The sequence below is a fragment of the Meles meles genome, chromosome 4, assembly GCF_922984935.1.
Source record: "Meles meles chromosome 4, mMelMel3.1 paternal haplotype, whole genome shotgun sequence".
NCBI lineage: Eukaryota > Metazoa > Chordata > Mammalia > Carnivora > Mustelidae > Meles > Meles meles.
The window spans coordinates 7,153,075-7,164,936 of NC_060069.1; the positions used below are offsets into that span (position 1 = coordinate 7,153,075).

At 37.1% G+C, this 11,862-nt stretch overlaps 1 protein-coding gene across 2 annotated transcripts in view; it reads left to right on the top strand.

Annotated features, from left to right (window-relative positions):
* Positions 1-11,520, top strand: part of RYK (receptor like tyrosine kinase) — an 87,666-nt gene extending 76,146 nt beyond the window's left edge. For both annotated transcript variants that reach the window (XM_046003025.1, XM_046003027.1), the window contains exons 14-15: positions 9,293-9,429; positions 10,360-11,520. In XM_046003025.1, coding sequence (XP_045858981.1) covers positions 9,293-9,429; positions 10,360-10,471 — 249 coding nt within the window. In that variant the 3' untranslated portion in view covers positions 10,472-11,520. The remainder of the gene's footprint in view (positions 1-9,292; positions 9,430-10,359) is intronic.
* Positions 11,521-11,862: the final 342 nt, after the last annotated feature.

Sequence of the window (11,862 nt, forward strand, 5' to 3'; positions counted from 1 at the left end):
ATTCCAAACATTTAAGGAAGAAATAATATAAATTCTGTACACTTTCCTTCAGAAAACTGAGGAGAGAATACTTTCTAATTGATTCTGTGAGGTCAGCACTACTTTGAAATAGCACCAGACAGAGAGAAGAAAACTATAGATCATTATTCCTTATGATCATAGATGCAAAAATCCTAAACAAAAATTTAGCAAATAGAATCCAAAGTTTATTTTTAAAATCGTATTTGGGGGCGCCTGGGTGGCTTAGTGGGTTAAAGCCTCTGCCTTCGGCTCAGGTCATGATCCCACGGTCCTGGGATCGAGTCCCGCATCGGGCTCTCTGCTCAGCAGGGAGCCTGCTTCCCTTCCTCTCTCTCTGACTGCCTCTCTGCCTACTTGTGATCTCCGTCTGTCAAATAAATAAAGAAAAATCTTTAAAAAAAAAATAAATAAAATAAAATCGTATTTTGGCCACATAGGCTTTAACCTGAGAATGCAAGTTTGTTTTACCTTTTGAAAATCAAGCAGTGCAATTTACTGCATTAATATACTAAAAAAGAAAAACTATATGATCATCTCAGGATGCATAAGAAGTATTGGGGAAAAATCCTCAATTCATTCCTAATAGAAATTTTCAGCAGTGTAGGAATGGAAGAGAGCTTTCTCAGTCTGATAAAGGGCATCTACCAAAACCAGAACACCTGTTGCTAACATTATACATAATGCTGAAAGACTGAATTATTTTACCTAATAACAGGAACAAGACAAGGATGCCCACTCTCTATCACTTCTCTTCAGTGTTGCATTGCAGTTCTAGCCAGTATGCTAAGGCAAGACAAGGGGGGAAAAAAAGCGAACAGAAAAGATTGGGTAGGAAAAAGTATTTGTGGACAACGGATCATCTATGAAGAAAATCCAGTGTGATATACAAAATAGTTACTAAAACTAATAGAGTTTAAAAAGATTATAGGATACAAGATCAATGTTTAAAAATCAGTTGTATTTCTATATACAAATAATGGAAAGTCAAATTAAAAGGTTTTTTTGGATCATTCTTATTGCATATATTTGACATATAACGTTGTAAATTTAAGGTTACAGCATGTTGGATACATTTAAATATTGTATATACTATAATTATAGTACAGTATTATTGTCTATATTATATTATGCATTAGATCACTGTGGCTTATTTACTACTCATTGCAAGTTTGTACCCTTAAACATCAGTTTTATCCTCACCTTCCTCATCCCCAAGTAACGACCATTTTACTCTCTATTTTTCATGAGTTTCTTTTTTAGATTCCACATACAAGTGATACCATATTACTTGTCTTTCTCTGTCTGACATCTCACTTAGCATAATATGTTCAGGGTTTATCCTTACTGTTGTAAATGGCAGGATATTCTTCCTCATGGCTGAGTAATATTCTGTTGTGTATATACTACATCTTTGTGTGCATTCATCAGTAGATGGGCGTTTAGGTTATTTCCATATTTCCATATGTTGTGAGTAATGCTGCAGTCAACATAGGGGTGCATTTATCTCTTCAAAATACTATTTTTATTTCTTTTGGGTATATCTAGTAGTGGAATTACCAGATCATATGTAGATCTATTTTTAATTTTTTGAAGAATCTCCATATTGTTTATTTCCCTAAGTTTTTTAAAAACATAAAAGCATCCAAAGCTATTTCTTAGGAATATATCTGACAAAAATACGAAATATCTACACAAAGAAAACTATAAAGCATTATTGAGAGAAATTAAAGACCTGTATAAATTGAGAGCTATACCATTATTTATTGATCAGAAATCTCAATATTAAGATGTTAGTTTTCTTCAAGTTGATCTATAGTTTTTAACATAGTCGCAAAGAATATTTTTGCAGGCTTTTAATTTTGGGGGTAGAAATTGATTGACAGATTGATTCTAAAATTGATATGGAAATACAGAGGACTGTAATAGCCAGAACAGCTTTGAGGAAAAAAGTTGGAGGTCTGATTTAAAATTCCACTAATCAAGACAGTGTACTGTTGGCATGAAGGTAGACCAGTTAAACAGAACAGAATACCTAAAAGTTGACCCACGTTATGTATGGACAGTTAATTTGCAAAAAAGTGCAAAGGCAGTTTGGTGGAGAAAAGATTATCTTTTAAACAGTCCTAGAACACTTCAATATCCAGCTACAAAAAAATGACCTTTGATCCAAACCTTTCTCCATATATACAAAAATTAACTCAAAATAGATCAGAGATTTGAATGTGAAATCTAAAACTATAGCACTTTTAGAAGATAACAAAGAAGGAAATCCTTTGGAAGTTTGTGTTAAGCAAAGATTTCTTGGGCCATCAAATCAAGATCCCTGGAAGAACAAATCAGGCTATCAAAATTTAAAACTTGTGCTCTTTGAAATATAATGTTCAAAGAATGAAAAGACAAGTCACATTCAGAGAAAATATCTGCAAATCATATACATCTGATAAAGGAAATACATACAAAATATATAAGGAATTTTTAAAACTCAGTAACAAAAATGGAAAACATATTTGAAGAGATGCTTCATCAGTGAGGATATACAGATGGCAAACACATGAAAATATCAAATTCATTAGTCATGAGAATGCAAAGTAAAACCATAGTGAGAAAACATTACATACCCATTTGTACGGCTAAAATTAAAGACTGACGTTCCCAAGGATATGGAGGAACTGTAGCTTTCTTATGCTGTTTCTGGGAGTCTAATAGATACAGTACCTTCACTTTGGAAAACAGTTTGAGAGTTTCTTTTTTTTTTTTTTTTTAAGATTTTATTTATTTATTTGACAGAGAGAGATACAAGTAGGCAGAGAGGCAGGCAGAGAGAGTGAGAGGGAACCAGGCTCCCTGCCGAGCAGAGAGCCCGATGCGGGACTCGATCCCAGGACCCCGAGATCATGACCTGAGCCGAAGGCAGCGGCTTAAACCACTGAGCCACCCAGGCGCCCCAGTTTGAGAGTTTTTTAAAAAGTTAAACATATCTGGAGCACCTGGCTGGCTCAGACAGTCAAGCATCCAACTCTTGATTTCTTCTGGGGTCATGATCTCAGGGTTGTGAGGCCCAGCATGGAGCCTACTTAAGATTCTCTCTCTCCCTTCTCCTCAGCCCTTCCTCCCCGCAAAAGTTACATCTGCCATATCCAGTTATTTTGCTCCTAGATAAATGAAAGCATAAACCCTTACCAGTACTTGTACACAGATGTTTATAACAGCTTTCAGTAACTAAACCTGGAGATAATCAAATGTCCATCAACAGGTAAATGGATAAACGAGCTGCTGTATTCATATAATGGACTACTATTCAACAATGAAAGGGATGAACTCTCAATGTGTGCTGTGTTATAGATGAATGACAGAATCATTATTCTCAGTGAAAGAAGCTAGGCAAAGACGTGTACTGTTCGAGTGATTCCAGTTATATAAAATTCTAGAAAATGCCAACTAGTAACAGAAAGCAGATTAATGGTTACTTGGGAATGGTAGAGGTGGCAGTGGGGAGGAACTGGAGGAAATTATTCTAGAACAGGAAGAATCTTTTGGAGGTGATGGATATGTTCATTATCTTGATTGTGGCAGTGGTTGCAGGAGAGTAGACATATATCAGGTCTTATCAAATTGAGTACTTTATGGCATTTTATTGAATATCAGCCATACTAAAATAGAAATAAAAACTATCTTTGTTTTCTGACTAGTCCTGCTAACATATCTAAGATTAATTTCTAAATTTGCTAGGTCTTAACACTAAACAAAGACTCTTGTTTAAATATTGAGTTCCAGGCTTCAGAATTACTAGGTTAGGACTGAAGAATCTGTACTTGTAACAGACACTCCAGATGATTCTTCTCATTTTTCAAGCTTGGAAAACACTTGACCCAGATTAAATTAATTGCACTTTGGTCATCTGAATCCCATTTCATATGTGAGTAGGGGTTGTTAGGTTTCTAGTATTAACAGAAAGGCCAATCATAAAACACCTAATTGTGCTGCTTTCGTTGTGGTCAGATGAGACCTTTTAGAAATGGACAAAATTCTTTTCTCAGCAATGTGTAGTACACTGAGGTCAGCCTTGCCTGATAAATTCCTGAAGAAACAGAATGGAAATCTCTTACAGGCCCAGCATTAGTTAATACTACAGTAAAGAGTAGAAAAGAGGGGCACCTGGGTGGCTCAGTGTGTTAAAGCCTCTGCCTTCGGCTCAGGTCATGATCCCGGGGTTCTGGGATTGAGCCCCGCATCGGGCTCTCTGCTTGACAGGGAGCCTGCTTCCTCCTCTCTCTCTGCCTGCTTCTCTGCCTACTTGTGATCTCTGTCTGTCAAATAAATAAATAAAATCTTTAAAAAAAAAAAAGTAGAAAAGAATCTTATTTATATACTTTGACAGCTGACATCAGTGTTTGTTGTTAGTGGAAAAAGTTCCATGTCCTATATATTTAGAACCTATAAAATAACACAAGTTGGGAGAAAAAGAGTAAGATTAATAAAAGAACATTGTTATTCTCTAAATGTTCTTTAACAGATGTAGCAGCAGCCTTTCATAAAACTCTGGAAAAAACAGCTTAACCTTATTGCCCCCTTTTCAACAATGTCAAACAAAAGGAAATTATAGAATAAGTCTGTCGAAATTTTAAATGGCTTAGTTATCAGAAGACTTTAGAGAGCAATATTTCCACAAATCATCCTCATACTATTTGGTCTTGATTTTTTTTAAAGAGTTGGTGAGCCAACATGTAATTAATCACTTTTGTTGACTTTTAAGGAAATGAAACAGCAGTGTACCCTTTGGCTTTATTGTTCTACGTTTTGGTGTTTTTTAGTGTTGCAATATGTATTATGAGAACCTTAGGTGGATGCTTAGTGTTAATAATGTAGACAAAACAATGTGAAAGAAGTAGTTTTTTAAAGTCAGCTTATACAAATTATACTGTTTTTATACCTGGGTACCTTCCATACCTCAGATACCAGCAGCATTACTGTGAAGGCCCCTTACAGTCAGAAGTTGTTAAGAGTGTATCTCCCTTGTCATTGGATGAGTTAGTCCCTGTGTACAAAATGGCGGTATCACTTATTACTCATTCCCATTGTTTCTTCCTCCAAAATCTGGTTTGGATTGATTATACCTTTTCTACAGCTGCTGCCACAATTGGTGAGTAAGAACCGATCCGTCTCATTTCATGAAGAAGGGATGGGAACACCCAACCAGTTTTACTTCTTTGGGCTCTGTTCCATCAGAGTAGTGAACTACCTTCCATATGGAAATTAGACATGGGGCGCCTGGGTGGCTCAGTGGGTTAAGCCTCTGCCTTCGGCTCAGGTCATGATCCCAGGTCCTGGGATCGAGCCCCGCATCGGGCTCTCTGCTTGGCAGGGAGCCTGCTTCCTCCTCTCTCTCTCTCTGCCTGCCTCTCTGCCTACTTGTGATCTCTGTCTGTCAAATAAATAAATAAATAAAAAGAAATTAGACATGATTTTTAAAATCATTTTAATTACTAATTACTAAAAATTACTAAAATGCTAAATAAGCATTACTGATCATTGTCATTATCTTAAAAAGTTTACCTAGAGTACACTTTTAAGAGATTTAAGATAGACAGATACCTGCATGTATGTAGGCACCTTCCTTTAACTTTTATTAATTTGAAATCATTTTTCCTTTTTTTTTTTTTTTTTAGATTTTATTTATTTGACAGAGAGAAATCACAAGAGAGGAAGGGAAGCAGGCTCTCTACTGAGCAGGGAGCCCGATGCGGGACTCGATCCCAGGACCCTGAGATCATGACCTGAGCCGAAGGCAGCGGCTTAACCCACTGAGCCACCCAGCCGCCCCTCATTTTTCCATTTTTAAACCATTAGTTTTTTGTTTTTGTTTTTAATTTATTTGACAGAGAGAGAGAGCACAAGCAGGGGTTGCCGCAGAGGGAGAGGGAGAAGCAGACTCCCCGCTTAGCAGGGAGCCCAACGCAGGGCTCCATCCCAGGCCCCTGGGATCATGATCAAAGCTAAAGGCAGATACTTAACCGACTGAGCCACCCAGGCACCCCTTAAGCTAGTAATTTTAAGGAAAGTTATAGAGGTTCTGTCTCTATAGAGATTTTTTTTTTTTTTTAAGATTGATTTATTTCAGAGAAAGAATATAAGCATGAGGGGCATATAGAGAGAGAACCTTAAGCAGATTCCATGTGGAATGCAGAGCCCACTGTGGGGCTCCCATGACCCTAAGAGCACAGTCTGAGCCAAAATGAAGAGTCAGACACTTAACCAACTTGGGCGCCCCTCTATAGAGATTTTAAAACTACACATGCATTTGCATCTGTTCCTCCTTCTTTTCTCCCTACCCCCTTCAAGAACACAGACTTCTGGGATGGGCATTGCTCCACCCTAATGATCTGTCAATGAAAATGATATTAAGTTCCAAAGACTTAACTTTTGGGTTTTGGTATTTAAGGGAATGCTGGCTTCAAAATGAATTGGGAAATACTCACCTTCCTCTGTTTTTTGAAAGGGTTTGCATAGGATTGTGTTGTAGGTTGAATTGTGCCCCCCTGTAGAACAGTTTGAATTCACCTTAGAATGTGACATTATTTGGAAATAAGGTCATTGCAGATAATAATATTAAGATGAGGTCTTACCCAGTTAGGGTGGATCTTAATCCAGTATGACTAGTATCCTTGTAAGAAGAGATACAGACATGTGAGGGGAGAATGTCTGTGAAGGGCAGAGCGTGAAGGGCTGTGTCTGCTGGCCAAGGAGCACCAAGAACTTATGGCCACCACCAGATGCTGGGCGTGAGCAGGGAAGGATCCTTCCCCTAAAGATGAGTTTTAGAGGGAGCAAAGCCCTGGTGACATCTTGATTTTGAATTTCTAGACTCCAGAACTGTGGCATAACACATACGGTTGTTTAAGCCATCTAGTTTGTGGTACTTCATTATGGCATCCATAGGGAATGAACATAAATTCGTTCTGTTTTCTTCTTTCAAGTTTGATGGGATTCACCTAGTGAAATGAGATGCAGTTTTCTTCGTGAAAAGATTTTTAACTACGGTTCAATTTCTTTTCTTTCTTTCTTTTTTCTTTTCTTAAGATTTTATTTATTAATTTGAGAGAGAGAGAGAACCAGGCAGGGGCAGAGGAAAAGGGAGAAAGGAGAAGCAGGCTCCCATGCTGAGCAGTGCTCCATCCCAGGACCCCGAAATCATGACCTAAACCAAAGGCAGACACTCAACCCTCTGAGCCATCCAGGCAACCCAAATTCAGTTTCTTTAATAGATATAAGCTACATAAGTTTTCTATTTATTCTTACGTCTATTGGTAATTTGTGTCTTTTGAGGAATTTGTTCGTTTCATCTAAGTTACTGAACTTACTGTTGTTGAGTTTATATTTTTTGATGTAATGATGGTCCCTCTTTCATTTCTGATTATCAGCAATTTGTGTTCTTTTTTTTTTTTTTTTATTAGTCTAGCTTAATGGTTCTCAATTTGGAACAATTCTGTTGTTCTCAACAGGGGGCAGTTTTGTTGTCCCCACCAGGGGACATTTGGAGGTATTTTCAGTTATCACACGGGGCATCTAGTGAGTAGAGATCAGGGATATTGCTAAACATCCCACAAGGTACAGGATAGCCTCTCACAACAAAGAAGTGTGCAGCCCACAATACACATAGTGCTGAGGTTGAGAAACCTGTCCTAGAGTTTATGATGTACCCCTCTACTTTCAAATAATATTATACCATTTGTGTTTAACATAAGTACTTAATATTTTCATTTGTCGTCTTCTTCTACCCTTTATGCTACTGTGGGCATACATTTTGCTGCTATACACATTGTAAACCGCACAATACATTGTTACTGTTTTTGCTTTAAATAATCCATTAAACTGGAAAATAAGGGAAAAATCTAATTGTTACTCATGTTTTTAATACTATGCATTTTCTTTGTAGATCCAGATTTCCATCTCAGCTTCTGTTTGTTTAAAAAGTGTGTAGTTTTGCCTTCGTTTTTGAAGTATATTTTGGTTTGGTATAGAATTCTCCACTGATATTTTTTAAATATCCTTAAAGATATCTGTCCACTGGGTTTTTGTTTTGTTTTGTTTTGTTTTCATAGATTATAATAAGAAATAAAATTATTGTTCCCTAATATAAGGTTTTTTAAAAACCTGTATATTTTAGGAAGTATTTCTGGATTTTGTTACTATTGAAAAATAATTACTTAAAATTTGATGTACTATGCTCAGATCTTGCAAACAGTCTTGTTTTTAACTTGTGTTTTTTCCTTTTCTCTATTTCTTTCTCCTTTGCTCATTAAAAAATTTTGGTTTTTGGACCAATTACTTCTCTGAACCTCAGTTTTCTTACCTGTAAAATTGGGCTATCAGTTCTTCTCACAGGTTTGTTGTGAAAATTAGATGGAGATAAACGATTCAAAATGTCTAGAACAGAAGGGACTCATAGAAATGTTATCTTCCTCCTCATCCAGTTAAGCTGTTCTCATCTCAGGGTTCGTGGGTGGCAACAGATGAGCAGGAGTCCCTGCTCTGAGTCCTTTCTGGCCGTATGCAGTAACTCTGTGTAGACATGTTACCTGCCCTCTGCACAATCCCTATGAGTCAGTGTAACCATGGCTGAGCCAAAATGGGGAGCTCTGGTTGGACCATGAATGAACACTCTTGTCACTGCTTTTGATTTCTGTTTCTACCAGTAGTTCACATGTTGATTTTAAATAAATCTGATCTTTTACTCAAGGTTAGAAAATCTTTTTTCAGGATACCTTCATCTGTTAATTTCAGTCATTTGAGTATAGTAAAAATTCATGACATCTTATATTTTTACATAGTTTACATAGTTAACTTATTCAGAATTCTCTTCCCTCCAGTTAGGCTAAAGTTAAATTTATTTTCCACTTCTCAATTATATAGATTAACTATACTTATTCAATGTAACATTCTTCATATTAAGAAAACTTCAGACATAATTAGCAATTTGGGGTGGTTGGTCTTGTAATCAGCAGTAAAACCATTCTTTCTAAGGGATCTAATTACCGTAGAATATATAATATGTTGGAATATATAATAATGATATTCCTATTAAAGGGTGCATTCATTAAAATGCTTTTTTCTCCCAGCAGGAGAAACTAGCTATGGTAGACTTCTTTTTGTAGATAGTATTTTGCTTTCCTTAAGAGTCAGGTGCTATTTTTGGTCCATACCTGGTCACAGGCAACAGCACTCCGACAAGTGTTTTACATTTCCTTCATTGTGTTTCTCCTTCTTTCCTCAGTGGGCCTTTGGAGTGACACTGTGGGAGCTCATGACTCTGGGCCAGACGCCCTATGTGGACATTGATCCCTTTGAGATGGCCGCATACCTGAAAGATGGTTATCGAATAGCCCAGCCAATCAACTGTCCAGATGAGCTGTGAGTTTCTCTGAGCTTGAAGACGTGGGTTTCATTCCATTTATGATGCTGGGATAAAAGAAGACGAGCAGGTGTCCATATTCATACAGAGACTTCCCTCTGGAGAGTAATGACTCTTTGGACTTGAATTAGACTCATAGAAAACCACAGAGTCAGCCAGATTCATCACTCGTTAACGCATTGGGCATAAGAACGTTTTATAGTTCTTTTACTTGTAGTGCTTAGTGTAGTCTGAGAGACCAGTAATGTACATGGTAAGGAAATACCGTGTCAGTTATTCTGTGTAGAGTGAGTGTCCGACAGGGCTTATTTATACAGCCTTAGTTACAGAAAGCCTCTCTCATTGTCATCTTGCCTTGCCATTTGGTACCAACTGATATGTAAGGAAAATGTTCCAGGCTGTGATAGTTCCTGTATCCAGCCTTCATCATGTAGGTAATCTTCCCATATAAAGGGAGGAGGGTGGGCAGGAGGCTATTCAGGGGTGACTGAGTGCACAGATGACTGTGGTCTTGCTTTCTGAATCCCCTGAAAGTTTCTATACCACGGTGAGGTGGCAGCTTTTGCACTGATTTTACTGTAGATCCAGGGTGCTTAGAGCTTAATCTTCCTCTTCTTTCAAGTTCTTTCTCTCAGAAAATACTGATTATTATTTTGTCTGTGTTTTAGGGATTTACATGAACTCTCTATATTTGCTGATGTATTTTGCTATGATGTTATGAAGAGCTGAAATCCACACATAAAATCCAGATAACTCGTTTTACTTTCTTTTCATTTTAGAACTGCTAACGTACAGTAATATTCATTGATTTTTGGTATGTCATTCTCCCCATGCCCACCTTTAGACAGAAAACTACTGGCATCGAATTGACCAAAAGATTAGGAATACTGTTGCATCATTAGCCCAATTTTCCATTTTTGTCATTGCAGATTTGCTGTGATGGCTTGTTGCTGGGCCTTAGATCCAGAGGAGAGGCCCAAGTTCCAGCAGCTGGTACAGTGTCTCACGGAGTTCCACGCAGCCCTGGGGGCCTATGTCTGACTCTCCTCTCACAGTCCCACGGCATCAGGAGCACGGTGCCGGTCAGGGCTCCCTTGGAACCAGTAACGGATGCTTTGTACATCATGCACCACCAGCAGAAGCACATATGCCTTCCGGAACACTGTGCCTTAGGAGTGCGTTAGGATCGGAGCTTTTAAAGACAGACTTAATGATGTGGAATATTTTCTAGATAATCATTTTTATTAGGCTGAAAGGGTTTTTTATAAATTTTTTGGCCCCCAATTTTTTAAAACATAGTTACTTTGGACTAGGGGTACATTCTTACAAAATAAATAAACAGTTTTTAAAATTGTTTAAACACAGATACTTGGAATAGCTATCTTAGCGCCAACTGCTTTTTTACTTTTTTACTTCATCAAGATAATGTAGGTGATTCACCTTTAAAGTTTTTTTTTTTTTTCCCCCCAATATTTATCACTAGTCCTGGGAATGGTTTGTCTTCAAGATATATTACTTTTTCTTAGGAAAAGGAAAACAACACAAAAAGATGTCTGGTTTGCCTTGTATAGGAAAAGGCAATATTGGAGGAAGAAAACTTAAAAACTAGGGTAAAAAAAATAAAAAAAAAAACTTAGAAATTGTCCTTTTGTGGGAAACTGTTTCTTTTTTATTTTTTTAATGAAAATTATTTCTGCTTTCTTATTTTGGGGAAAGTAGAAGATGAATTCATTGGAACACTTAAATTTGACAGGAATTAGCATTCCTTCAGCCAGAGTAGGCTGGGGATAGGTCAGTCAGTAGTAAACGATGGCGATTTTATTTATTTTTTACTCTCTGGAAAAGGAGATGATACTATTCCAAAAAGTGAAATTGTGTTTCTAAGGTTAAAAATCCCTTTTATTGCACCTAGAATAGTGCTGTGCACAGAGGGGGTGTTTCAGTTGTTCTGGAAAGTGTAAAAAACAAAAAAGTAACTGGTGAATTTTGTGCTTCAAGGCTGGTTTAAGTATAAAGTTGTTTCTTAAAACACTTGAAAAATTAAAAGATTTGTTTTATATTATAATAGTATTGAAAATATTGTTCCTAATGAATGATTGGTTGTGTTTGATTAAGTCTTTGAACATGTACCAGCTAGATAGATACCCACATAATCAGGCTCCTAAGCCCTAACAGCTGACTCTACTCAATCACCTAGTTCTAATAACTTGGGATCATTATTACAAGGAAGTATTACAACATTGACACTTTTCTCCAGAGCCATTAAATGAGGGATATATATGTATTTATGCTTGGTTGTAGTTGACCTAAGGCAGAGTTGAATGAGCATCCTAAATAATTAGGCTTATGGGTACCTGCCTCTACTCCTGTCCTCATAGGTATATTAGGAAGAATGTATAGCAGTTGGAGGTTTTTGCCGTTGTTGAAGTTTT